Below are 27597 nucleotides of genomic sequence, written 5' to 3'. Positions count from 1 at the left end.
CACAACCAAATATGTCTGGTAACCAATGTATTTAACTATATCTGCTTGACCTTCTGATCTAGCTATCCAGCAGAGGAGGGACCTTCTCAACGAGGTACTCAACAATAGCATCCGGTCCTCTCTCAACCTGCAGCCCCGTCGGAATAGCATGAAGTTTAATATCCGGCACAATAGACTTTGCCAACGAGTGAATCTGCTCGGCCTCTTCCGCCGACCACATAGAAGCCGAGAACTGCGAAACAAAGTTAGACTCATCACATAAGCTTTGAGGAATTCTTCACGCACCAATACATTCGGCTTGTGCTCTGTTACTTTCGGAAAAACCTCATCGATGCCTAAATGAATTAATGATTTGCTCATATTGCCTCGTTAAGAAACTTACTCGAACAGTTGTCCACGTGGATAATCTCGTAGTCATCTTGCAGCTCGGTGATCAAGCGTCCGATGAGGCGTTTTGCGCGCTCTGGTGCAGTGTTGACTGTGACCAGTCTGAATGGACCTTTTCTTGTCGACATTTTGATGATATTTTACTTGGAGAATTATTTGGTTAAGTGTTGTTTGAGGTGAGGTTAGTTATACACATTTAACGGCAGCTCGGATATACCTCGCCCGCTACCCCGCGGGTCTTCCGAGAGCATGTGGGGACGGTAGATTTGGGAGGCCGGTCACGGAGACTGGATCAATCCGGACTGCGCCGACGTGGGCAGTCGGAATAGTATAGCACATTTCGTATCGCGGCAAATAAGCGCAAAAAATGTACAAAAAGCTGGCTACGTCCGGTTTTAGTGTTGTCGCCAGGTTTCGCTTACCATGCTTAACAATTGGCTCCCGTCAACCTGGGCAACAAGCAGGGTTCGGTCTTATTGCAAGAGACTGCTGGGAAGACATTTATTGGCTAAGCGCTTGGTTTTTGTATGGAGTTCTCCAGCTCGGCTAATCGAATTATTTGTTATCACGGTTCTGATCAATCGCACCATTAGAGCATCCCCCTGTACTCGCATCAGCCACCAATTTCCTGGATGGACTTGCAAGCAAAAGCAAATATGCCTCTGCTTTAAGATGGCTGTGTCCAAGTCTATTCCTGGTGTTGAGGGAAATATGCATCATATCACCAGTCCCCCATAAGTATCTGTATAGTTACATCTGGTTTTCTTTTCTCACATTCTTCACAAGTATCCAGGCCTGACAGAAATAGCTTGCTCTGAAGTTGAGATCAGCCTTGATCAGCCATACCTGTAGTTAGCGTGTGTAAATAAGCACCAATTTTGAGTTTTAGGCTAGACTATTGATTGTGGCGCTTTACCAAGCCAAAATATTGAATCAAGTATTGGCAGCTGAGAGTTGGCAAGCGAGTCAAGCTAACCGACTTTGGGTCGATGACTACACAGACCTCCAACGTTAGGCAGGCCCTGACATCGAGCTGTAAAAGGGGACTGCACATTTAAAAAATAAATGATCTCGCCATTAGTTTCTGTTTCTGGTTTTTTACATACCGTCACTCCTTCATTTCAGTCTCTCGTTATTATGGTGTCTGCTAAATTGATTGGCGCCCTCGCGCTCTTTTCACTGGGGGCTGTTGAAGCAAGCGTATGCAAACCGCACCCTTCGTCGGTCGCCTCGTCGGGCACTGGAACCGCTTCTAGCGTCCAATCTTCGGCCACCGAATCCTCCTTCATCGAAACAACTTCGACCGCTGAGCCTTCTTTGTCGTCTTCCGATGTCTCGACCTCTTCAGACGATGTGACATCTACGCTTGGCTCATCTACTACATTCGCTACCCTCATTTCAACTTCGGCGACTGTTGACGATGTTTCTTCTACCACTCAAGTTGATGTAATTTCAACATCCGGCGAGGTCATCGAGTCTACAACGACTGCAGAGGCTACAACAACCACTGCGGAGCCAGATACAACTACTGCAACCGTTGAGGCCACGACATCCTCCGCTGCGACAACTACCGCCGCTCCTGCACCCGAACCAACCTTTCGACTCTTCACCTACGACAGCCAAGACCCAAGTCTCAACGGAGGCATCGGCTACTGCAAGCTCGAGCCGGTCCTAAACTTCTACTATATGAGATTCACTCCGAGCTCCGCACTCGCCCCAACCTTCAAGATCGATCCAGCAACAGGCGCAGTCACGGTTGTCAGCGGACCCTCTGATTCCCCCGGCGAATCCATGATCTCCACTACCTTAAAGGGTGCTTTTTCTTCCTCTTACCTACAGATCATTCCCGAGGCGCTTATCGACACCGACGCACAAGAGGTGGTTGTCTGCAGCATCGCCGAGGACCAGTTAAATAAGTTGGTTTGCTACTGGCCAGGTGGTGGGATTGCGGATTTCTGGACATGTAGTGGAAGTTGGGTATTGGTGCAGCCAGGTTATACTCTTTCTGGTGATTTTTGTTCCGATCCTGTATATAAGATCAGTGTCCATGCGCAATTTGTTTAGTCCAGCTATGCCATAACATAAGAATCTTTTTCTTTCCAGTAGATATTCAGTTTATTTAATTATTTGATCCTAGATTAGAAAACATATCAGACCAGCCCTAACGTTATTCTCATGAATATATGCCATATACCCTACCATCACTCCCTGTTTGCTATCCATGTTAGCAAGTGGTTGGGCAACCTCTCTTGTACTTTTTCAGAATCATAAGCCTATCAAAAGCGGAATATTGTTGCCTGTGCACAATGAACATATGTAAATCTTGGGGATCAGCAATAATAGCATATGCAACAAAAGGACATGCAACAAAAGGACATGCAACAAAAGGACATGCAACAAAAGGACTCCCAGTTTCTAGACCGCGGTCAATATAAGAGTTTCAAAAGCCCTGTGGTGTTTTGGTAGTCATGGTATGCTCGAGCCGAAACTCCCCTTCTTGCAGGCTCGTCTAGCTAGGTTTAATGGAAGGATTATTGACCATGTATGCCATAAAATCTGTGGGAGTACCGCCAGCGGGGACGATGTCTATACTGGATGTGGATGAGCACTCTTGGTCGACAAACTAATTCTGGGAAGTGAGGCGGATGCGGTTGCCTACTTTTATACGTGTGCCAAGTGCGATGATCTGCGATCAATGGCTGGATCTGAACGATGCCTTTGGTCAACGGACTAATATACTGAGCGTGAGAGCCTGGTCTTTCGGCAACCCTGGTATATACGATAGAATGTGTTGATTATTTCATGCAGTGGTCTTTGCTCTGTGAATACTACAGTCGTGAAGCTTTCCCAGATGCTTTTTAACTGTCGGGGTTAGAACTGAATCGCGACGCTGACCCCACAATCAATGCTTGCGTACCTCAACGTAAGACTTTGTAATGCTGACATATTGACATAAATATTACAAATCGCCGTCGATGAACCAATGACATCCGAGCTTTGATCCCAAGCTGCTAGAGATCTTGCACCATCTTCTGAAGTTCTTATCTCTTCGCTACAAGTCAGTGACTTATGTTAATAGGCTAAGTGCTCTAGGATGCTCCTTTACTTGTCTCTTTCCTTAGGACTCTATTCTCTGTTAAATTTTCTTATTAGTCCTAACCTTAAGATTCCTCTACTAATTAGTATTACCGTATCTAGCTTGTTTAACTCAATGATGTTGTTCTTGCTTCTCAGACCACGCTACCGCTCATCTATTCTGAAAACAGTCAAAACAGTACAAGAACGGTAAGTGACTAGCCTGGGCTAAGCATTCATCATACTTCCGAGGTACATCATTCCAGGATGAGAGATTCTGACAGAGTTTAAAGTCGCTTTCACTATAGCACGCAGTACTATGGACAAGCCACTGCCACTAGAAAGAATACACACCCTTTGACCGTATGGGACTCCGAGCCGGTACGTAAATTTATGAGACCGTGCAAACTTGTTCGAGAGTGGGTTCTAAATGTCTGCTAGCTTTACCGGAGCATGACGCCGATCCTTGGATGGGCGCTCAGGGGAGATGTTAATGTCGAACGGATGAGCAACACACTCAAATTGTCAGTTCTTCGCAAAGCTCCGTGGCTGACCGGGCGACTGGCATGGAGAGACAAACGCGTAAGAATTCTTCTCCAGTCTTGATATCTATTTCATGTTTATATGTGCACTTTTCTCAGGCGCTGATACTTTCCGGCTAAAGTTCAAAATCGATATTCCCGAAACGTCGCAGAAACAGTCTGAACCCTTTAGGGTCACTACGTTCAAGGCACCAGATCGAGCTCTGCATGAGATTCTCCCCAACTACGTTCCTCCTGGATCGGCGTCTCCTTCTGTTAAACGGTTTGATCCTCGCAAAGTCTCCTGCTTGCAGCCGCTAGCAGCCTTCACGAAAACAGCGCACCAGTGTGTAGCCCAGAATGAGCGGTTGATGCATCTTCATTTTGTGATTGCCAAAGACCTAACTTTGATGTGCGTCGCATGGCAACATGTCGTACTCGATGCACCCGCCCTGAAACTGATAGTTGCTGAGTGGGAAGGCCTTCTTCTCACGAGGGATGCTCACCTGCGCACGCACGACACGAATGACCATAGTCCGGAAGTCGAGGGACTAAAGGACAGGCCGAACTTGGATGAATTGATCAGTACCCTTAAGATAAATTCTCCCTCATCCTTTCCGGGGTGGGCCGCCGTCACCCTTTGGGGTGGATTGAAGTTGAAGCTGGTCTCTAAAATCTACAGTCTACTTTATCCGCGCACATTTGGAACGGCCTACTTGCCCCCAAAGCTTGTTGCGGGACTGGTTGCGCGGGTAAGGTCAAACGCTGGGCCAGGAGTAGTACTCTCGAGAAACGACATTATCGCTAGCTGGTTTTACAAGGTAGGATAATTATCTGCGAGATCTCACTGCTCCACGAAGTGAACAGGCTGACAGAATGATAGGCAACGTGCGAAATTTATCAGCCAGGAACATCTACGACCTTATCTCGAGCTGTGAATCTGCGTGGAAAGCATCATCTCATCTCGCCCCGTGTATCGGGCAACGTTCTAGGTCTGGCCGTCATGCCGAGTGTTCAATCTGGTGCACTTCAGAAAGCGCGACTTGAAGATCTAGCGTTGACAACTCGCTCTTCTGTAGAGAAGTTCAAAGATCCAGACTACGTCTCTACATTCATGGGTTTCAGGATGAATTGCGGTAACGCAGGCCGCATTGCCATCCCGAAAGTGAAGCTCGGCAATCAGCGATGCCTCATCACATCTTTCGTGAATCTCGGACTCTCGAATCCAAATTTCGGAGAGGGAGTGTTAGTTGAGAGACCAGTGCAGTTGACCATGGAGCCGATTGTGATAAGAGTCATTGATGATGCTAGAGGTGGCTGGAGTATCCATGGAAACTTACCGCATGCAGCTTGGGATGCTTTGGAGAGAAACATGGAACGAGAAATGGAAGGCATGGATACAAAGTCTTAGCGGGAAGCAATCGAAACCTGTGTCATAGAGGCCTAGGAGAGCGTCTACAGTAACGAAATCTGTCTGAGCAATGGGCGTCTTTTACGTTTATTGACCTATTGAGAGCCCGAGCACTTCCTTTCCTATGATTTTCAGTGTATGCGCTTGCCCGCGTCTATTTCCTTTAGCCTATAAGAAGCCAAAGAGTCCTTGGAACACTCGAACCCAGTCGTGAGCACGTCTGCACTTAAGGGTTGTGAGACGCAATCTCAAAAGTAGCTCCCTCCCCACAATCCCCCCAGTCGCAAATCCACCACCACAAACATCCTGAACCGAAACCGAAATCCCCGTAAAATTCTCATCAGAGTCAACCTTTCCCGGAAACTTTTCATCTCCAGCCTTGACTTCACAGCCATTGATTCTTCCAAAGGCACTCGCGGCACAGTTGAAGGAGAACTCTCCCTCCCAGCAGGACGACTTGATCTTGAGCTCCATGTTGGGGTTGGCGCAGGGCGATGCGTTGCCGGGGTAGGACTCGCTGTAGAGCTCCTTTCCCGTGTTGTCGGTGATGGTCAGGCCGCTGTCGTGGCCGGTTTGAGTGCCGCCTGGGCCGCCGGTTGCAAAGTCGCCGCGGGAGTAGATGAAGTTGAGGTTATTGGCGGCGAGGGCGGAGCTGGCCATTACAGCAGTGAGAAGGAGGGCTTTGAAAGACATGGTGGATTGATTATGGTTGTTTGAAGACTTGATGGTGGAAGCTGTGTGTGAATGGCTGTCGACGTGAAGCCAGAAGAGGGCGAGCTCAGCCCGCCTTATAGTTTTTCTTCCAAGAGAGTAACCCCCCTTCAAGGTTGTATCAGAGCTTCTGATATACCAAATTAAGCATACCGAGACCTGAGTTCCTTGGAAGTCATCACGATATCTGGGGTTCAAATCCAACTTACATACTATGTAGTACACCGCTCGAAAGCGATACTATAGCAAGTAATCGACCCGCTTCCTTTCATGCTGATCACAGAACCGCCTGAAAGATCAGCACACTGCCCCATCATCCTTCCAGGCTGTCAGAATCGGTATGCGTATATTTCTATTAATCTGGACTGATCGTCATTAAATCCCCATCCTTGTTACATCGGTACTGGATACTACCCCATGCGGAGAATAATTGAGTCAATGTCGGGGTTACACAATGTTTTTGCATAACTTGTTCCTTTCTGAATGTGACTGAAGATTCTTCGGGCATTTAGCGACTTAATCGACGATATCCTGAACACGTGGTAAGTTTGGTATTGAGCGTTGAGTCGAAAGGACACGCACGTTTCTTTTGAGTCAAGCTGGAATTCTTTGTCTAAGTTAAGCAAAGCAAGCGCTCCGGACTATTGAAGCTTGCAGCAATAGCTTACACTATCCTGCAAGAAAGTGGCCAAATGACCGAGTTGTGGCTTCGAGATGCATCACTAGTAGATCTTAGTGCTATAGTGGGTTTTTGAGGTCATGCTCAATAATTACAAAGAGGGTCAAGAACTGATCAGATAAACTCGAATTCCTAAAAATTGTCGAAATGCAACGTATCTATTTTATACGAATTCATGCCGTGTATTATTGAAATTAAAGATCCCTTTGATTTGATATATTCTTGGACGCTAGTTCTTGTGGGGACACTATTTGGGAACAGATTAATCTAGACTCTTGCCTATATCTAAAGTGGCTGGCTGGCCTGCGATCTAGGCCTTTCCTTTAAGACAAGCGGCCATATTTGGACGCTCCTTAGTTTGGATATTGAGAAGGGAGTTATCCTTATCTCGATGTATATAATGGATCTTATTTCCATCTGATTTCATGGTTTTGTTTTCGCAAACCTTGACTAAAGAAGCTCGACTTGAATTCTGTCTACTTTCCAATCGTAACTTTCCCCCCTCCCACTAGTCAAGTCCACCTCAATCATGTCGACTTCCTTAGTCTGGAACAACCAAAATGGGACCCTGGCCATCGATCGCAACAATTTGCGAGACTTTTACGCCCAAAGCCTGCAGAACTACCTCCCCAGCGTTTGTTTCCTGGTAGAAGCCCACTGCGAGGTCAATGAGATTATGAACTGCACCATGAGTGCCTCCATTAGACCTGGTGGTCATCCCAGTTTGACGGAGACAGCGGGCGATACCGTATTATCCTACAGCTATAGCAACCAAAGCCATGACGGGGCGGGCTTCAATGATCAGATTGGCTCACTCACGATTAGCACAAACTACAACATGGATATCCAATTCACTAACGCCAATAACGATGCAACTGTTCTCATTACCCAGCATCTAGTCCTCAACTACGACTCTGAAATGCTCTCGGCCGAGGGTAGCGGGAACATTATTGACAAAACGATCGTTGAAACTTATACACTCACTGTTGATGAGAGTGGTATTCTGGGTACAACTGTTGACCCTGTGATTACGGATAATTCAACTCCGTTTGAGAATAGTGACTGGAACCCCTTTACTGGTTCCGATGGGTTTATCCAAGAACTTCGAAGTCAGGGAGACAGTCTTCAGCAAACTAGTATGCTGAATATTCCTCTGTCCGATAAGGCGACATATAGCTTCCCAGGGGGTCAGAACTCTACTTTCAAGAGCGTCCAATTCTCAGACGATCAGGACCTTGTTGCTTCTGTGGCCTAGTTTCTATGGCCACTCTGTCGGTGTTGGTCTCCCAGGTATGGCAGGTATTCTTTAACATAGCTCGGACAAAGGAACATAGAGAAACGATAATGCAATACTGAAACTCTTCTATTTATGCTATCCCAGTTAGACTTTCCTTGCCAGCTATCACTATAGCTGTACTGACCAAAGTACCTGGTAGACCCAATTAGAATACATATTTCTACGACGGCCCATATATGCTGCCTCCCCCCGTTGTCAAGACATCCACTACCTTCCACTATATGATCATTGTCTTTTGAAGTCACTGGATGACGTCATTCAAGAGTCACACTAGATTGCTTACTGAGAATGTCAAGATCAAGCTGAACTTCAATTTCAAGTCACTGAACCTCCTGCAGCTTCTAGTTGCGGTATAAAAGAACACCCTGCTCTCGCAGCTGTTCAATTGTTTCCTTAGTCCATTCCTGACATCGCCGCAGAGGCTTCGCGGGGTCGATCTTTTTGAGGCCATCATACTGTTTTCCAGGCGGAGGATTTGCTTCGCAGATTGATTTAACGCGAGGCAGATCATCAATCCCAAGGACTCCTATCTCTGCCCATGACACGAAAGTTGCTTCCAACCTGGGACTTTGAGAGGTCACTCTTATTTCTAGCACAAACCCATTCATTGCATTCCCCGTGACGTTAAAGATTGTTCCCTCCTCTTTGTCGCCGATCTTGATGAAGATTGCATGGTGGTTTCGTGGCATGCCTATGGATTCGACAAGGTAGACTGAACAATGCGACATTCTCAACGAGGAAAACTGTTCGAAGACTAACGAGGTCAGTAAAGAGGAATAGCCCTTAAGGATTTACCAAATCACTGATATTATAGGTAATTTCTAGGCAGGGCGAAATTCATACCTTAGAAAGAAAGGTTACGCGTAGGTGTGTTAATGCAATCAGCATTTATTGAGTTGCTTTGATGAACCAAGCGTAGGAAGAAGTGTGGGATGTTAACCCGGAAAAGTCTTACGTTCTAGGCAGCAAGGTCGGATTTCGGAGAGCCTGACTAGCACCCAGGGTATATAAAATACATTAATTGTAGAAGATACATACGGTCGTGACCGCAGTTTTTAGATATGAAATTGTGCGAATATATGCAGTACGATATAATAGACTGTCACCGAGCGCTCTTCGCCTCGTTAAGGGCAGTTCAGGGTAAGTCAGGTAGTGGTCACCTAAGCCAAGTACAAAACACTTGTCAAGCTACCCATGAATCCACAAAATGGCATTTTCTGTTTGCCAATACACAGACAGACAGACCTTCAGTATGCCAGTCCTGTTCATACATCTTGGCAATAATAAAGACGATGCCGTTGTTTCCGTGACTGTCACAGGCAGTGAGCCAAGAGTTACGCTTCAAAAACATTATAACCAACTCAACATCCACAAGGCTAGAATCCTTGTGATTTCGGATGCGTTGTGGCCAATCACGGTCGATCCCTCTAGGCGAGGGCACATACTCCATATCGTCAGTCAGTTTGTTTTGCGCAGTTGGCTGTTAGTACGTCAGTATCTCGCCAAAGACGGTGTGGACATCCACTCATACCCCTGTCTCGGGGATTTCCATCTGGGGAATGACTTCTCCTTGGCGAAAATCCCCTTTATGCATGAAGACACTCGATTGACATTTTCCAGCCCTGATGTCTCTTGACGATATTAAACCACTATACGTAGTATGATCAGATGAAAGCGCTATCAGATTGACAAGCAGTATTACAGCATCCCGGGCCCGTAAAGACAAGCTCAACGGCTTTGAGCCTCCTTTACCGATCGTGCCATTCATCACGCCAAGATCTCACGGAAGGCAGCCGGGCGATTTATGGATGCTGCCGCCTAAACCCGGAAATTACAGCTGACAGCGCTAGTCACTTCGAGATTTATCCGGTGAAGGATCACATTTTAAAATCTCACGATAACCCATCATCTCGCATTTCCCTTTGCTTCTGCGGACTTCCATTCACGTCACTCGTTTCACAACATCGTCATTCGTTTACTCCACCATGCATTTCTCAACCCTCGCCGCCCTCATCGCCATCTCCGGCTTCACCTCCGCAGAACCCAACGGCTGGTCCAAGACCAAAGAAGCAGACGACAGCCCCTCCAAACTCGACGACTGCGGCTGCTGGCCTATTTATCAGGCTATACTCAAGTGTCAAAAGCTGAAATGGCCTAAGGAGGAAACACGGGATTGTGTGTGCATACCCAACCCGGATGGATGGTACGGCTCTATGGATGGCTGCCGTACTTGTCTGAGCTCCAACTCTGAGCATGAATTCTTCGATAATACTGCCAAGCTCGTCACTCAGCTGTTCGTTTCGTGTACCAACGCTGGCGGCGGCGTTACCAGCGATGGCAACAGTATCTGCGCTAGCAACGCGTATCGCGAGGCCTGTGTATCTTTGGGAACAAATGGAAAGCCTAGCTGGGCTAGCTTTGAGCAGGAAGGCGTCAGTGGAAATGGGACTTATGTCTTGGATATCAAGGAATTTGGCGCCGGTGATGATGAATCCACATCTACGACAAGTGCAAAGACAACTACCAAGACGACCGCTACTGAACCCGAGTCCAGCGGTAGCACTGAGGCTACCACCGTGGTGGTGGCTGCTACTGCTGGCATCACCGAGGCATCGTCAGGTAGCGCTACTTCGGATGCGACATCAGGAACTGAGACTCCCGTCGTGTCGGCCACGACGGCACCAAACTCTGGCATGAGACTTGCTGGTCACGGAGTTGTTGGCACGGGCCTGGTCGCTGTTATCGGTGCTATCTTGCTTTAGCTTAGGCTGTGATTACGAACTCCTATTATCACTTGATCACAATAGAGACATTAATGCCCAACTAACCGTGAGTATACACCAAACCTCCACTTAGGATTAAACACATAGCGATGACATTGTTTCCGTGGAGGCAGGCCACCAATAAACTCACACCGACACACTGTTGTAGCCTCCTTGGTGAGCTTCCAGGGCAGTCTGAGTGGCCGTCTGTGTCTTGTGGAACCTCCAGGGCTTGACCTTGCTTTCAAACAGCTCATCCAATTCCGCCGCAGAACGTCTAAATTCTTAGCTGGGGCTTGACAAAAAATAGAAGAAGTAACAATACTTACCCTTTAGTTTCGGGAATCAACAGCCACATACCAACCACGAACGGCAAGCCTGCAGAGTAACGTGTCAACCTTGATCGTGACAGTTGCTGATTTGTTCGCAAAAATAGTACCACTGTGACTTACCAATTCCAGCGTAGAACCAAGCTGTCTTGAGCTCCCAGTTCCATTCATTTGCGTTGACCATGTATGGGGTCAAAACATTCATGATGACGCCTGCGACGCAGGTAGACGCCGCGCCGAACCCGGCTGTATATGATCGCAAACGTTGCGACGATATTTCTCCAATAAAACCCCATCCTGTTGCTCCGTTGGCTGTTATGCCGACATCTGTAAAGAGTGAATGTTAGACAAGGAATTCCGATTTCAAGAAGCGCCAATGTCGGTATGTCGGGCTGGAATCTACTCACTCCACAGACAGGCAAAGAAGAGGAATAGGTAATCCGTGGCCTTGACGCGAGGTGCAACACCAAGGATGCCAATAGCCACGCATGATAGCCAAGACAATGTCGAGCCACCACATGAGTAGTTGCGACGACCCAGGCGATCAACGGTAAGGATCATAGTTATATTGGCGAGGATGTTGATCGCTGACGTGATGCAAGTAGCCTGAAACGGGTCTTTAATGCCAGCTTGCTGGAAGAAGTAGGAAGCGAAAGTTGAGAATAGAGTGAGACCAATAAATTGCTGTGTCATGAGCGTCCACAGTGCTGTGAGAGTGCGTCGGCCGTCGGTACCCCTGAAGATATTGTACCATTTCTCTTTTTTGGCCTCCCTGGCGACCTCCATCTCATGATTGACGGCCATGACAAGAAGCTCGTATTGGTGATCAATGTCATAATCACTGATTTCCCAGTGCAGGCGACGGAGCGACTTCTTGGCACGGTCAGTATAGCCACGGGTTGCGCACCAGGCTGGGGTTTCCGGAACAATAAGATAAATGATTAGCATGAGGCGATCTGAGACCATTGTGTGTAGATAGGTGTACGCCAATCATCCGGATCAACCTTGGAAAGCACCTGAAGGGCCACTGGCGCAAAGAAGGCGCCCAGTGCGAACCAGAAGCTATATGCAATGAGGAGACCTCCTCGAATGCGCACAGGAGCTGTCTCGGCGATATAAGTTGGGACTGTAGACTGGAGGCATCCAACTCCAATGCCAGCAAGCAGCTTAGCAATAAGCCAGACCGGCCAGGTCCGGGCAAGGGACTCAGCAAGCACACTCATGCATAGGATAAGCCAGTAGCTATACATAGCCGTCTTGCGACCAAAGCGATCAGAAATAAAAGGCAGAGTGGACATTCCGATAATCTGTCCAACCGACATGATGGCACTCCAGGCACTGAGGATAGGCGAGGCGAACGTGGGGTCGCCGTCGGCGTTGACTTTGGTGGCAAACTGTCGAACGAAGCCAGGATTGGCGATGATATTTCCGTTTATTCTGATCAAACTATATTAGCCATTTACTACCATATATTGCAACTAGGTGGCTAGATGACCGCCAACGGGAGATGAAACGTACCCAATTTGATAGCCATCAGTAGCGGCACTGAAAGCTACCAGGAAACAATAAGCGGTGCAAACTTTGAAAGCCTTACAAGTCTCCCAGAGAGACAATGTCTCGTAGCCCGAGAGTCCTTGGCCCTTGGATGCAGCCACCATGAAGGCTTCTTTGACTGGTGACTCATGACCAGCGGTTTCATGTTTCTCAATGGTGATATCAGCGTGCTCGGCCACAGCGCCTGGAATCTTTTCTTCCGCGCTAGCCATCGTGAATGCCGCTCCGGGGTTTGGGAAGAATTGCTGGATTATGTTCTGTTTGATGAAACTGTGAAGGCGAGTTGAAGGTTGAGCACCGTGACATGCGAAGACTAAGTATCGAAGATATCTGATGTTGCAGAGAACAACCGTTACTTTATAGATACCCCGCGGCCTCAGCTTCCATCGAGGCCCCCTAAATTAAGTTAAACATAGAATCTAGACCACCACCATTCGCCACAACTTAGACCGAAGAACCGAGTGCAGCCTGTCCCCCTGCCTGACGCCTCGTCGAGATCTGGTGATGCATACCCCAGAATATTTGTTCAGGGCAACCTGGGGTAAAACCTGGAGACGGAAATGAGAAGCTGCGTATAGTTCCGTACAACTTCAACCCACCCCGCTATCCAATGGTTCATGAGCTAAATAGGCGAGAGATGCCTCGTCGTTGAATCGGTACCTATTTGGCCCTTCCCCGAGTGCGAAGTGGGGTTTCTTTAAGACCCTACAATATCAGCAGGTCATCAACGTTATGGGGGCCTGATAGTAGACTAGTAGGACTATGGGAATTTGAACAGGCTCTAGCAGCATGGCTTGAGGCAACTGACCAATGAGAAGTCTTTACCTAGACAATGACCTATTTGTTGCCCTCTCGGCGCGAACCTTCGCAGGCAGGGAAAAAGTGGCAGTCAATCACACATGCTAATCCGATAGTCATCCGATTGGCCAGGCCAGGCCCTTGAATGGCTTGTCTTTCGGCATTCCCTTATTCCGAAATCCTCGGGGCAAGGCCGACCTGCATTCCTGAGCCAGAGGACCAACTTGGTATCGGGGTGAGGCCGACGCCTTTTCGATTTGTCATAGTACACCAAGACATCAAAGCATATTGAACCCAAGTGAGCCATGTCGCGCACTGCCATTGCCTGCCGTGCTTGCAGGAACCGCAAGACGCGTTGCAGCGGAGATCTACCATCGTGTCTGTACTGCTCTAAAGCCGGCATCGTATGCGAATACGCTCCTGGCTTGGTCGTGGCCCAGCCGATTCCTTCACCGTAGGTTCACAAACACCTGTCGATCGTTTCCATTCCTTCATTGTAGGAAGAAGTGCTTTCTAACATATCAACCCTGCGAAAAGTAGACTGTCAACATCGCTCGACGAATGGGGAAATAGAATTGTGCAGGCAGTCGACAACCTAGCGCAGTCTCTACATCGTAGCAACACTCGCTCTTCATCCATACCCCAACACATAAATCTAGAGCGCTATCGAGGTAGCGATGCAGCCAGCATTGTCGAAAGACTGCACGAGACGGATCACAACTTCGAAGAGGGAGAAATAGCTACTGACCCAAGTGTCTGTCATCGCAACAAAAGGCGGCGGATATCGGACCCTCCTACAGAGAGTCGCAACAATGGCAGCGTCAAGGTTCCTCTCCCGGGTCCAACTCCCATCACCGGCAGTCTTTCTATTCTTTCATCATGGCCAATCTTCTCCAGATCGCAAGGCCCCATCACTCACATTCAACAGATAAAGTGTGCACGTGCAGCTTTATCTCGTCGTCACAACTCAGATACCCACGCCCTGACGAGCGCTAGCTGCCAAACTTCGGATCTTGTCAGACTTTCCTCATGTTTTGCAAAGTGGATTCTACCCATGATGCCTGTGGTTGAAATGGAGCAAGTGCGTCGCATAATGAGTTGTATGGACGAATACGGTGTACCATGGAATGGGGAAGCGTGCTTGGTCTTTTTGATTGCTGCTTTGGGATGCATCTATCAGTCTGACACTGAAGACAGCCGTTCTCAACCCCGTAGTACTTCGCATATATCGTCTGCAGCTTCTAGTCGATCAAGAACTACTGGAGCGTCTACGGAGATTACACCTGCATCCTTGAGATACTGGAACATGGCCAGGAAAAGACTGTCTTGGGCCATTAATACTGCTGGTCGCCTCTCTGCACAATGTCAGCTCCTTGCCGGGTACGTATACACCTATCTCCGGCGACATCCTTGATCGGGGACATTCTACCATACTGACCTGCCATTTTATCTATAGGGTATACCTCGTTTACAACTCAGAGCCTGTTGCTGCATGGAAGATGATAAGTGGCGCTTTGCTCTCACTTGGTGAACAGGCAGCGAGTGGCGTCCCTGCTGAGGAAACGAATACGAAGATAGACAACGTGCTGGATCAGCGGATCCGAATAGCAGCTATCATGTTTCTGTCGTAAGCAACTACTGTTCTTTCTACGCCGAACCCCAATCGAAGGGCAGTTTTTGCTGACTCTATCGCGTTATATCCACACAGTCGATTACGATGTGAAATTGACATACCATTCGCTCCCGTCTCCTTCGAACTACCCATCGCCACCACTCTCACCGATCAGATGCCTCTCGAAGATGGCTTATCGCATGTTGCTACTCAAAATGGCACGGATATCTTGTGCATCCAAGGCCACGCTTGCGCCCAATTCCAGTTGCTCCGACCGGAAGCTTCCGTTGCAGACTTACATGGCTTCCAGAGAAGCATATCATCAATGCTGACAGCTCTCGAGGAGTGGAGGTTTCGTTCAAGACTTGGCGTGGACCAGGACTCAGACACAAGCCCAGGACAGAGAGACTCAGATATCGAAAGTCATCAGGGAGAGGTGCAGCAACAGATGCAAACTCTATACTACGAGACGAAAGAGCTGATTCTCAGGCCATCACTTTATCTTGTCCTACACTCGAGACATATTGAAGAGGCATGGGCGACGGCATCAACAGAAGGAGAAGAGCCCAGGAGCTTTGAGAAGCTACTCACCTCGCATGTGACAAGTCAATTGCAAGCCATGGTATCGCAGCACCGTGCGTTGCTTCTGAGGCGTATACACCTGTGTTTAGGGAATGTTTTGAATAGGCCATCGCCCAAGCTCCCTGACGTCGGTTGGTTGAAACATCAAACTTGCCTTACCTTGGCTTTGCTCTTGGTTGCTTCGAATCGTGTGCAGCATGGTGTTGGCGATGACCATGACATCGATCTCGTGGTCGAACGGGCCGTGAACTTCCTGGCGCACGATGGGCTGCGTAGTGAAGAATCAGGGATAGCAGCGGATATTCTGCGGAATTACCAGGCGCAGAGGAATGAACCAAGCTAGAACTCATTGCAGGGGCTCGTCCATCATGTCATGGAGACTGTATAAGAGGCGGCTATTCCTAAGGACCACAGCTTATTGCCATGTAGTGATATATTTGTTCGAAATCGAAACCCATCCTCATTGGTCTCTAAAGTCGGAATGCAAGTTCCGAAGCATGTCCAGATTGCTCAAGCAGTCTCTGGACTCCGATGCCCAGTGCTTCAGCCCTCTGACCAGGGCCTGGGCTGCCCTTAGACATGACTCATCATCCGGAACCTGAAGTCCCATAAGCTCCCGCCGAGCCTGCGCCTTGAGCCTCCGTGCCGCGATGAGTATAAGGCCAGCTCTGACGCCTTTGCGCAGAGCCAGCCAAGTATTGGCAGCTCGATGAGTGGAGCCGGCAGCCCAGAGGAGCGCTATATCCAGCCTAAGCATAGTGTTGGCGTGCGTAATGAGCCCGTCCACAAGCTTACTGGACCAGTGAGAAACGTCATAGTTAAGCAAGGCGTAGAAAGAGGGCTCGCATATATCGTGTCGGACGTCATGTACCCGCCACTTAAGGTAATGGCAGAGCTCATCGGCGCATGGGGTTGTATCGTCGAGGGAGAATCGCAGACTCGGTGGCAGTGACTCGTAATAGCGGATGAGCTGGTAATCAAACTCAAAATTTGCCTCATATAGGCCGCGAAAGAAATCTTCCGGTGGCTCGCCAGCTCGACGGTATGCCTCTCGTCGCTTAGCCTGGGTATAGGTGTCGATGCGTACTTCCACTTTCCGGAGCATAATGTGTGTTAGGAAAAAGTACCAGGATCTTTCATCTTGAATGGTGGGAGCAGTGTCTTGAGATGCCTCTCCAGCTTGCCCTGTGGTGTATACCTGACCACTAGGTGGTGACGGGAGAGATGTCAAGTAGGCGATCACGTTGAGGCCACTCGTCTCCATGCCAAATTCACATGCTACCTCCCTGATGGCCCAACCGTCCTGTCAGTTCTTAAACATTTCTTGATCAGGGTGAGTCGTCAACCCTATTGGTATAGTTGGACATACCTTTCGGCCATAAAGGAGCTCCAATAAAGTCGCGACTCCATACTTCGGGAACTGTTATGCTGTTGTCGCATGTCCTTCCTTCCTACATTCCTTGAGATATACGCTCTACACGCAACGGAGGCAGCATTGAAGAGCCGCCAGCCAGGCAACGGCTGTAGCACATACATGTAGTACATGCCTGCCATAAACAGGCAACGCGCTGCTTCCAGAGACGAAGAGGCGTATAGGGGGCCTAAACGCTTCTGCGCTGCCAAGAAATATTCTTGCGCAACCGCAAACCGTTCCGCCGACGGCTCTCTGGTGGTGTAGTCATAGATAGTATCGCTGTCCCAGGGAGATGATATCGCACCAAGGGCACAAGCAAGGAGCTTTCGTAGGCGTTATCAATGGTCTTCTTACTGACAAGATAGGATAAGAAGTCGCGTGACAGTAGACTTACAACTTTGCATGATGCTGTATCCCAGCCAATCCCGTTCTCAATGGCATTGGCTGCTTGGGTCCGTAGCTGAGTAGCTTCAAGAAAAAGGTATTTGACGTGGACGTTCTTGAGAAAGCTATCAATCAACTCTGGAATCACATTGCCATCATCCAGACCTCGAAACTCGCCTCTGGTGGGATTTTGGACGCTGCCGATTGAAGCATATGTTCCCACGCGTCTGTTGTTGCTTGCCATGAAGTCCTGACTAGCCATTTCGTCACCATCATCGTCACCATCAGCAGCAGCATCCTCGCTGTCGGAATCATCTCCTCCCGGAGCGCCAAGCATAACGACATCTAGACTGAGGTTCACGTTTCCCTTGAAATTGAGGATCGGCAAGAGCAATGTCTCTTCAACGGTGTAAGTCCACCACAGTCCAAACGGCGGGTTCCCAGGGTTACGGAGGTCGCGGCGTAGGGAGAGGGACTCCATCACATCATGTTCGGTTTCATAGCAGTCACCAAAGACAGCAGTGTCCCCCGAGTCCACTTCTATTTCACTGGCCAAGCTGTCAAAGAGTCGGAATCTCCCTTGCGCAGCAGGGACGAGCAGGGTTCGTGTAGTGGCGGCATGGGCTGGCGATAAGGTAGACACGCTCGATCTCGGAGGCGTGGAATTCTGGGAAATGTCCAAGCGTCGCTATATCTCACTAAGCCTCATCATTATAGATGCTATTTGGTCATCGATAGAGGGTCTGGCTGAGGGCCCAGTCGTGATCGGGGAGTCTTGGTTCCCGTGGCCAGCTGTATAGGGGGACATGATTACGTATTTCATCGACGAGTATGGAAGTGGACAGCTGATATCGATTTAAGACGTTTTGATCGGACCCAAATGGATTGCGGGCTCCTCCCTGACTGCAGGACACTGGCAGCGCCTTGAGTCGTGCTGTGCTCTGATGATGGTGCGGGGGACATGAACCATCGGGCCGAGAGCCGATGTTGGGCGGGGTTGATGGTTACTCGGAGTATTTTGCTCGTATGTGTTTAGCGTTTAGTATTGGTGTCCTTTACCTTTGTGCCCGCTGACTGCTCCACTGAGACCTGATCTCTTGTGGTGCATTCCCCTCGGAATCATCTCCACCCTCAATCACTCTCGATCGAAGGCCTTGAGATTAGTGAGGCTCGAGGATTGGTGCGGCCGCCGTCTAGCAAACCGACGCCACGAGATTCCTCTCCCTCCGGAGGGCTCCATGCAGCAACGCCATGACCCTGCACGCACTCCAGTACCGATGCAACAGCTCTGTGACTAGTCGCAAGGGGTCAAGGCTTATTTGCACTGTCTCATCACAAACATCCGGATGGCGAAGTGGGTTACACACAGTCTGCACTGTAACGGATGCCCATGTACTCGCAGGTACTCATCTATTCGGAAAAACTTGATTTTCGGCCCCAAAAACGTACGTACTATTGCAATCCACCAACTTCTTTTTCTCAATGATTGGGCCCCGTGTTTGTTTGACTCGATGTATGTTACCTGTACAAGTCCCAATACCTTGTCCTCTCAAGACATCATAATTCCGTCTGCAACTGGGACAATGAGACTTTCATCTCTCTTGAAATGATGCCCAATTGCAACGGGTGGCCATTCATCGCTTATATACTCGCAATTGAACTCATGCAACCCTGATCCGACAGTTCGTGTAGGCTCGCCCTGCAGACTGTAGTCCCGGATAAGTTCCGATGGCAGTGTCACGACTGCCTGACAATTAGGTGGTACCATAACCTTCATCTGGAAGTTTGTGCCGTCAACGACCCATTGGCATTCTACATGGCCATAGGGCCCATCAAATGAGGCTCTCGCGCTTTTAAGGTTTCCCCCTGGGACAGGACGAACTCTGATTACCTTCCATCCTGGTTCCTTAGGAGAAATGCCACCTACAGAGCTGTGTAACCAGTCTGCAACAGCGCCTAAAGCATAGTGATTAAAGCTTGTCATCTCGCCAGGATTGATATTCCCGTCTTGAAGCATGCTATCCCATCTCTCCCAGATAGTTGTTGCATCATGCTTAATCACAGGGTAAAGCCACCCGGGACATTCAGTCTGGAGTAGCATGCCATATGAAAGCTGAGGACGACCAATTCGTGTTAAGGCATGCGTAATGGCCGGGGTGCCGGCGAATCCAGTGGCGATCCGGTAGTTTGCTTTGCGGACAAGTCGCTCGAGAGTATCGGCTGCCACATGCCTTTGAGGGTCATCATTTCTAAGGAGGTCGAAGATAATGGCGAGGCTGATACCTGTTTGCGACAATGATACAAGATTTCCGTGAGGTGTAATGTACCGATCTTGAAAGAGCTGCCGTAGCCTTACCCCTTGTTGCGTGTACTTTGCCGCTAGGGCGTCTTTACCGAGCCTCGCGCACAGATCGGCAAACACCAGAGTGACATGCACGAGATAGGCGTTGGCAACCAGCAAGCTGTCAGTAGACGCCTGTGCTGGATTGTCTGGAGGCGCGTTAGGGTCTAGCCAGTCCGCGAGATGGGACAGATTCGGATCCCACAGGTCGTCTGCTCCCCTTATGATCCCCCTATCGATCCAGGCCTGCATGCTCTCCAACTGGCGACTGAGTAGATCTCTATCCATACTGTAATCAAAGAGATCTTTGGGGGCCAGAATCGAGACATCACCCCAGATAGCCTGAGAGTTAGCTTCCCTAGACCAGTCCGTGGGCATAGCTTCTGGTACTACCAGAGGCACAACTCCGCCATGCTCAGGCTCCAGCTGTTCAGCAGAGACATCTTCCAACCAGCTTGCAAGTACCCCTAGCGTATCATAAAGATAGGTTGCGGTCTTGCAAAAGACCTGCAGGTCTCCGGTCCATCCAAGCCTCTCATCACGTTGAGGACAATCTGTCGGAATGGATAGAAAGTTGCCACGCATCGACCAAACTACATTACTATGTAGCTGATTTACAGCGCGGTTTGAACATTCAAAGAATCCACGTCGCTTCATGTCACTGTGGATAACCAAAGCATAGAGGGCTTCTGGCGATGGTTCCCTGGATGGCCAGCCGTCAACTTGCACATATCGAAAGCCATGATAGGTGAAGCTTGGGGTCCAGTCCGTAAGCTTTTTACCAGCTGCCCCAATGATAGTGTCCATAGATTTGGCATCTCGAAGAGGTCTGGTCCCAAGTTCACCATGTTCTAGGACTTCTGCATGGCGTAGAGTGACCGTCTCCCCATCGAGGAGCTCCAGACTCGGTATCAGCACCTTGCCAACAAGGTTTTGTCCAAAGTCCAAGATGACCTTTCCCGTTTTACTTTTGAGTACTTGTTTGCAAGCTACGCGCTGCGTGGTCCGGATGGGGGGCGCATCTGGCGCGACCAATTTGCCGCATTGGGGGTTAGTGAGAACCCTAGTCGTCATAGCCTTGTCCGCTGGCCATTCAGTTGATGGCTCAGTCCAAGCTTCCACCTCATCAGAGCAGTCAAGAACCTCACCGTCATAGATACTGCTAGATGTAATAGCGCTGGGCATTGCTGACCAGGTGTCGTCAGAGAGGACCTTGAAGGACTCCGATGAGGAATTTGTCCAGGTATTGGTTCGAACTTCTAGTTGAGCGAAGAGCGCCAGGTCATCTCCGTAACGGAAACGACTCCCGCCATCGAAGCCCAGTCTGCCAGCGTACCAGCCTTCCGCTACCTCAGCACAAAAAACATTCATCTCGCCAGTTCTTATCAGCTTTGAGACGTCGTGTATGCGATAAACTAGTCTGTGCTTGTAGCTGGTCCAGCCAGGGGCCATGAACTCATCACTAGCGACTTGCCCGTTGATCCAGACTTTGAAGATCCCCAGAGCGGTAATATACAACCGAGCACTGAGTGAGTCACAGCTCAGGAACTTATCAGGCACAGTGAAAGTCTTCCGGAAGCGAATAGGTCGAAGAGTGCCGAGCGATTCAATGCGCTCAGCAGAAGTGATGAAGTTTGCATAGAAGTCAGCATGATCAAGTAGCGCCGTTTCTACCGATGAGGGCGGTGACCACGCCGACGGCTCTGGCGACGAAGCCGACGAAACACAATTTTGAACTTGGCCTTGGGCCTTTCCGTAGACGCGCACACGAACATGGGCTGACTCCCTAGAGGCTAAGGGCCTGGTTGGCCACGGCACGAGTACAGACTGTGTCGATTCGACATGGTATATTCCCACCATATCCCAGCTTGAAGAGAACCGGATTTCAACATCGTATGCTGTTTGAATCCAACCTTCCGCAGTGTCCGGTGAAGAGTAGAACTGCCATGATAGGCGAGGCCTGGCGGCACTCACACCTAGGCCGTTGTGATGGTGCTCGAATACTGGAGCTCTGACGGGTGTCGAAGACATGACTAGAAACAAGGTGTTGAATGATTTAGAAAGAAAGATGACTCTCAAAGAGATGCGGACTAATTCTTACACATAAATAAACGTTCTGGCATCATTCTTGGATTCTGGTTAGGCCTTTCTCGGGAGATTGACGACCGAGAACATGCAACTAACCAATTGTTACAATGTGGACATGTGGGGCGCCCCGAGGGGGTCTGCGAGTCTATATCGGGCTTTCCCCGACATAAGAAAATGTTAGCAGAGTGGGCTTATGCTCCCGAGCACGCTGTGTTGATTGGTACTTAAAGCTTAGACTATGACGTCTCAGCGAGACAGATCAAGCCAACACACTGAAAAATCCTATTTAACTATAGCTTTTGGAAGGCACGCTGTGTCTAAGTTTAAAAATAAATATATAAAAAAAAGTTATTAGAAGACTATCTATATATAAGCTTCATATTGAGGACAAGTAAATACGAAAATAAAAAGCGGATTATAGTAGCTTTAATAACTCTAGTATGAAGATTATGTATTTCCCTGGGGAATTGACAACTAGATGAAGCACAGTTCTCCTATGCGCAGCGATGCCCATGAAGACAATCTGGATTACTGCACATCACCTCAGTCGGACAGGGAGACAGTCGAGCGATAGCCTGCAAAGCCGCCTTTTGTGCCTGGCTGAGTATCTTTTCGTGATCATACTGGAAATTTCTATGAATCTCTTGATAGGGATCTGTCCTGAGTAGATGGAAATAGTTGCAGAAATTTTGACTGTTCAGATCGTTGAAATGTTGACCCGAATAAGCGAGTTGTGAGTCTACCCGTTGACCCTGGCTGTTTCGTAAGATCCCTACAGATACAACCCCCTGGGTAATACTGAGACTTGGTGTGCTAGAGGGACTGGTTATGCCTTCGAACAGGATATACTGACGAGTTGAGTACAGGAGGGTGATCGATCTTTCTCTTCTGCACTCTAATCGTCGAACTCGGCTATCCTGTCTATAATTTGCCCGGAAAATTGAAGCTCGGCCCACGAAACACCCCAGACTGCTTTTGGAAGACCTCCTCGCTATGTCGTGTTAAGATCATAGCCATCTCTGATAGTCCCACCAGTTTGATATTGCCTAAGAACTCCTTTAGGCCATCGAGAGGACATCAAAAGATTAAGGCGGCATGACCATCTCAGTGGCTTCTCGTAGGCGAGGTCAATCTCGTTTTGCCATCTAATGCACGCAGTTTGCGACCCGACGGCAGTCACCACATTGTGGCTTGGGTACGTCGAGGCTTACTAGGAACGAATCTCGCTGGAAAATCTTCTATAATCTACCGGGGGAAATTCCCGGGGGATTTGAACCAAGAGCCTCGATTAGATAGGACAGTACGATTAGGGCTGATTTGCCGTCCTGGGTTTTGGCCATTTCGCTTGTTATGCATCGATTGACAATTAGTGACTGAATAGCAAATGATGGCCGTTATCAACGGGCTGAAGTGGCTTGTCGACAGCTGACTTTAGCGGGATAGACGAACAGCCCAGCGTAACGGTCGGTTAGTTATGAAACATAGACGGCCATCCCGTGATTGATCACGAGTGAAAAATCGAGCTTTGATCAATTCAACACCGTTACTAAAATTAAAAAAATTCTTCAGCATCTCCCTGAGTCATCCCCCCGCACTCTGATCGACAGGGCTAAATCGGGGCTCAACATCGCGGTTCCATCTCAGCCCAACGCGAGCCAACGGACGCGATGGCTGCACTTGCAATCCCCCACAAACACAGACCTTAATTGAAAGCTGATAAGTACTCAATAATACTGACCCAATTTGTTTCAACGATCCTTATTTCCCGTCCTTCGTATCTCAAAAACCAAGGAAAAATAAAATATGACCTTCATGGATCCCCAACCCAGGTCAACCACCCAAACCAATTGGATCCGTCCCGCCCGACCCCGGAAAAACATAAAACAGCCATCGTCCGATACTAACAGGTCTCCCCGGAGCTTCCAGCCAATCTAGACTCGTTAGTGTTTAAGGCTGACATGTGCCGCTGCTCCATGCTTGTTCCATGGAAAACTTAAACGCCATATTTGTAACCCAACCCAGCGGGCATGCGTGTACCCAGCGCAATTCGAAGTCTGGGGAGGGGAGGAGTTGGTTACATTATGGCTTTGCCGTGACTGTTGGTCCCCGTCTGCCGTCGTAATGATATATCACTGCCGCCTGTGCCGTGTCTCAGAACTCGTGTCAATAATTGAACGGCATATTTCCCCCAGGCCACTCACTGCAAGCCATAATGTAACCAACTCCTCTCTCTTTTCCCCAGACTCAGCGCAAGTCTCAGCTATAATACCCCAAACCTTATCGCGGGATTCTTGTTTTTTTCATCCCAATGTAACAATTTCCCGAGTCACTAACTCAAAAGATCCTCGTGGCGTCAGACGGATAGCGTCTAGCCCGGGCCTTTTAGCATTGAAATCTGCGACTTTTGGGTCGCAAGATCGACTGCTTCACTGCTCAATGCGCTATGATCGCGGCCGGCGCTGTGGCTTTGGGGTTGTGATCTTCATGCATTAAATTGAACCGTTAGTGGGTGTCGGGCACTGACTCGTAATTCGAGATCGAAGCTAGCGGTAGTCTCGAAGAACCCGCGGCCCCTAACCCCCCTCCTTGGTTTTGCATATCATGGATACAATGCCCAAAACAGGGGAAGAACTTCTGCCAATTTTCGTATTGAACCGTCTTTACAAGTTATTATATTTTGGTCTCGCTCTTGGCTTCACTCTTATTGTTTCTTGTGACACCCGATATATCGAAATTTAGTACTCCTTCTATACTACACTCCAGCCATGGCGGGCTTTTTGATTCCCCCGTGGTACAAGTCCGAGACTCCAAAGGATCTGGAGATGAACATTGTTAGTCTCATCTTTGGGTTCAGCATGGGCGCGTCAATGTTCACTGCTGGCATGGCCATCAAGCAGACGATGCAGGCGTACCAGAGACAAAGGCTCTTCAGTGCATACATCATCATGTGCTGGCTTGATTGGATTGGATGTAATTGCATGGGAATTATCACTTACTGCTGGCTCCGAGGCTTCGCCCCCCCAAGGTAAGTCCCCTCCTCTGTCGTCTCTCGCAGCATACTGACTTGACACCGCTCTTCAGCTTCTGGGTCTTCTTCTTTATCAGTACGTCACCCTCTCCTCAGCCTCCGACTTATACTTACCTCTTCTGTAGTTGTCTTTTGGAGCATGCAGATCCAATTCACCCTTCAGATCATCATCAACCGAATATCCCTCCTCCTCGGTAACAAAACGAACATCAACAGAGTCAAGTGGGGAGTCGCAGTGATTGCGAGCTTGATCAACATCAGCGGTTTCTGCATCTGGGTGCCAGCTCGTCTACAGATCTCTCACCTGTACGAAGAAATTAACATCGTCTGGGACCGAACCGAAAAGGCTGTCTTCTTGATCGTCGATCTAGCGCTCAACCTCTACTTTATATATCTGGTTCGGTCACGACTCATCGCCTGCGGATTGACAAAGTATACCGAACTGTTCCACTTCAACGTCGTCATGGTTATTATATCAGTGTCGCTAGATTGTGTGCTGATGGGAGCTACATTCCTCCCCAGTCCTGTCGTGTCAGTATACCCTACACCTACGTTTCTTCACGTCTAACAGCTATTAGTTATGTCCAGTTCCATCAACTCGTCTACCTCCTCAAACTATACATCGAGATGAATGTCGCCTCTCTTCTCGGCCACATAGTCAAGAGCTCAAGGGAGCAGGACGCGCGACCGAGTGATGGAGGAGGTAGAAGGGGAGTTCGCGATGAGTTGGTCAGCGGTCGGATGACTACATTTGTCACGGCGAGTCGAACAGGGCATGTCCGACTGGATGATATGTCACGGGACGACAACTACCGAAGAAGATCCGACTGGGAGAATGGGATTATGAAGAAGGTTGAGACCAAGGTTGTTTTTACGGAAACCCAGGACCAGGCGTCCACTTCAGATCAAGAGCGAATGGTATGAGTTTCTTATGTCGAAGTATACAAACATTTCATGATTACCTAGCGCCTATATTCCCTACTATGTAACAATAATTTAATGAGTAATGTAAAACATTCGTCCTACATGACAAATGACTGGTCCCCGACCATACCCTTAATGAAACGATCACTCGCCTTAAATCAACGGTAGCACCACAGTAATTCTCGTCCTGGGCAAATCATCAATGTAATTCTGCAAAAGCCTGCCAAAATTCTACGGTTATGTGAGCCCAACGACTGTTGCAAGATAAGCCAAGACTATAGCGCTTACTGTTCCGCATCACAAACTTATCTAGACCAACTGTGCCGTACCGGATTGTCAATCACAACACATCAATTGATCTGACGTCAGATGTGTGAGAGCATCTCTCATATTAGCCTGATTCCGTTCCTTATCTGCCAATCCGTGTTCTCCACCGGAACGATAAGCTTATTCAGAATCCTTCAGGAAACGTGATATATAACCGGTCAGTGTCGGGACATTCCCTTCTTTCCAACGACCTTCTTCAATCATTTTTGAGTCCTAAATCATCATGAGCAAATCTGCGCGTCCAAGTAGCTTTCCAGGCTTCAGTGCCTTATCGCACAGAGTATTCGTTCGTCCCGGTGAGGCGCAGACAGGCACTGATCCAAACCCTGAACATCCCCGCACTGTCGTCATCTACGGCTGGGGCGACGCACCCCCGAGACACATCTCAAAGTTCCTCGATGGTTATCGGCAGCTATACCCCCATGCAAAACAAGTCGTCGTTCTGTCACCCATCTACAAAGGCTTCACCGACCATGTGGATCAGCGCACAAAGGCCATGCTTCCAGTCATAAACGAGGTTTTCCCCAACGATGCATCAGACGGTTCGGTCTTGCTCCACACTATGTCTAATTCTGGAACTCTCAACTATTCAGCTACTTTGAATGCCTACAAGGAGACCTACAACCGACCGATGCCCCATACACTGACGGTGTATGACTCTACGCCTGGAACTCCGCATCTCACGTGGGATAACCTCAAGCGATTTTCTCACGCCATGGCTATCGGAATAGCAGCAAAGCTTCACTTACCATTCATAGTGGCACAAGTGCTATGCGCCTGGTTCTTCGTTCTGATCCATGTATTCGACTATCTTGCAGGGAGAGAATCTGCGCCCAAGTTCAGCCACAGGATCTTCACTGATGAGCAATGGGAGAGTAAGAAGAGCACAAGGCTATTCTTGTACGGAAAGGGAGACTTTCTGATCCCGTGGCAGCATATCGAAATGTATATGGCCGTCTCACGTGAAGCTGGATACCCTAGTGAGGGGCAGGTCTTTGAGAGTGGACATGTTGGGCATATGAAGAAGGATCCGGAGAGATATTGGGGGGCCATTCAAGAGTCTTGGGGGAGGGCTATAGGCAGACTATAAGAGGCACTAATGATAAGGCAAAGACTACACTGTTAGGCTACTAAACCAATTGTTCTTGATCTTTCACTAACTTCACTGATCTAGCAATCGACTTCTCCCGTTGCCCCCTTTTCCATTTGCCTCACTTCAATGAGTTAAAACCTTGCTTTATATATCTTATTGTGAAATAGTACTGCCCGTCGACCAGCCGCTAGATTCGGGATCCAGGATACTCAATCTAAGTACAGGATTGTCCTTTCGCTTCGTCCCCAGTAAGACTCCCAGATCCTGGTCACAAACGCAA

At 48.8% G+C, this 27597-nt stretch overlaps 12 protein-coding genes across 12 annotated transcripts; 7 read left to right on the top strand and 5 right to left on the bottom strand.

Moving 5' to 3' along the window:
• Nucleotides 1-58: 58 nt before the first annotated feature.
• Nucleotides 59-515, bottom strand: FTJAE_9317 (uncharacterized protein; the record flags this gene model as incomplete). The annotated part of the gene is made up of 3 exons (XM_037356226.1): nt 59-232; nt 286-335; nt 383-515. The coding sequence occupies 3 exons, from the start codon at nt 513-515 to the stop codon at nt 59-61; spliced, it is 357 nt and encodes a 118-aa protein (XP_037203569.1).
• Nucleotides 516-1524: 1009 nt separating this feature from the next.
• FTJAE_9316 (CMGC kinase) lies at nt 1525-2451 on the top strand (the record flags this gene model as incomplete). The annotated part of the gene is made up of 1 exon (XM_037356225.1): nt 1525-2451. One exon carries the CDS (start codon nt 1525-1527, stop codon nt 2449-2451), a length of 927 nt encoding a protein of 308 aa, XP_037203568.1.
• Nucleotides 2452-4028: 1577 nt separating this feature from the next.
• FTJAE_9315 (chloramphenicol acetyltransferase-like domain protein) lies at nt 4029-5394 on the top strand (the record flags this gene model as incomplete). Its single annotated transcript, XM_037356224.1, has 3 exons — nt 4029-4044; nt 4104-4804; nt 4867-5394. The coding sequence occupies 3 exons, from the start codon at nt 4029-4031 to the stop codon at nt 5392-5394; spliced, it is 1245 nt and encodes a 414-aa protein (XP_037203567.1).
• Nucleotides 5395-5562: 168 nt separating this feature from the next.
• On the bottom strand, nt 5563-6087 carry FTJAE_9314 (uncharacterized protein; the record flags this gene model as incomplete). The annotated part of the gene is made up of 1 exon (XM_037356223.1): nt 5563-6087. One exon carries the CDS (start codon nt 6085-6087, stop codon nt 5563-5565), a length of 525 nt encoding a protein of 174 aa, XP_037203566.1.
• A 1226-nt stretch (nt 6088-7313) lies between these two features.
• Nucleotides 7314-8039, top strand: FTJAE_9313 (uncharacterized protein; the record flags this gene model as incomplete). The annotated part of the gene is made up of 1 exon (XM_037356222.1): nt 7314-8039. One exon carries the CDS (start codon nt 7314-7316, stop codon nt 8037-8039), a length of 726 nt encoding a protein of 241 aa, XP_037203565.1.
• A 2027-nt stretch (nt 8040-10066) lies between these two features.
• On the top strand, nt 10067-10843 carry FTJAE_9312 (uncharacterized protein; the record flags this gene model as incomplete). The annotated part of the gene is made up of 1 exon (XM_037356221.1): nt 10067-10843. One exon carries the CDS (start codon nt 10067-10069, stop codon nt 10841-10843), a length of 777 nt encoding a protein of 258 aa, XP_037203564.1.
• A 147-nt stretch (nt 10844-10990) lies between these two features.
• On the bottom strand, nt 10991-12938 carry FTJAE_9311 (sugar transporter; the record flags this gene model as incomplete). Its single annotated transcript, XM_037356220.1, has 6 exons — nt 10991-11120; nt 11173-11221; nt 11296-11499; nt 11580-12045; nt 12189-12609; nt 12691-12938. 6 exons carry the CDS (start codon nt 12936-12938, stop codon nt 10991-10993), a joined length of 1518 nt encoding a protein of 505 aa, XP_037203563.1.
• Nucleotides 12939-14830: 1892 nt separating this feature from the next.
• Nucleotides 14831-16061, top strand: FTJAE_9310 (C6 zinc finger domain protein; the record flags this gene model as incomplete). Its single annotated transcript, XM_037356219.1, has 3 exons — nt 14831-14904; nt 14981-15151; nt 15233-16061. 3 exons carry the CDS (start codon nt 14831-14833, stop codon nt 16059-16061), a joined length of 1074 nt encoding a protein of 357 aa, XP_037203562.1.
• Nucleotides 16062-16178: 117 nt separating this feature from the next.
• Nucleotides 16179-18228, bottom strand: FTJAE_9309 (uncharacterized protein; the record flags this gene model as incomplete). The annotated part of the gene is made up of 5 exons (XM_037356217.1): nt 16179-17004; nt 17088-17138; nt 17253-17455; nt 17527-18140; nt 18216-18228. The coding sequence occupies 5 exons, from the start codon at nt 18226-18228 to the stop codon at nt 16179-16181; spliced, it is 1707 nt and encodes a 568-aa protein (XP_037203561.1).
• An 837-nt stretch (nt 18229-19065) lies between these two features.
• Nucleotides 19066-21888, bottom strand: FTJAE_9308 (alfa-L-rhamnosidase; the record flags this gene model as incomplete). Its single annotated transcript, XM_037356216.1, has 1 exon — nt 19066-21888. One exon carries the CDS (start codon nt 21886-21888, stop codon nt 19066-19068), a length of 2823 nt encoding a protein of 940 aa, XP_037203560.1.
• A 2822-nt stretch (nt 21889-24710) lies between these two features.
• On the top strand, nt 24711-25897 carry FTJAE_9307 (glutathione s-transferase; the record flags this gene model as incomplete). The annotated part of the gene is made up of 4 exons (XM_037356215.1): nt 24711-24970; nt 25027-25049; nt 25099-25504; nt 25552-25897. 4 exons carry the CDS (start codon nt 24711-24713, stop codon nt 25895-25897), a joined length of 1035 nt encoding a protein of 344 aa, XP_037203559.1.
• A 550-nt stretch (nt 25898-26447) lies between these two features.
• Nucleotides 26448-27314, top strand: FTJAE_9306 (transmembrane 53-B; the record flags this gene model as incomplete). Its single annotated transcript, XM_037356214.1, has 1 exon — nt 26448-27314. One exon carries the CDS (start codon nt 26448-26450, stop codon nt 27312-27314), a length of 867 nt encoding a protein of 288 aa, XP_037203558.1.
• Between the last annotated feature and the right edge of the window lie 283 nt (nt 27315-27597).

Source organism: Fusarium tjaetaba (genome assembly GCF_013396195.1).
Source record: "Fusarium tjaetaba strain NRRL 66243 chromosome Unknown NRRL66243_c0000212, whole genome shotgun sequence".
Classification (NCBI taxonomy): Eukaryota; Fungi; Ascomycota; class Sordariomycetes; order Hypocreales; family Nectriaceae; genus Fusarium; species Fusarium tjaetaba.
The sequence above is the reverse complement of the archived record's forward strand: the minus strand, read 5'-3'. Positions and strand labels throughout refer to the sequence as shown.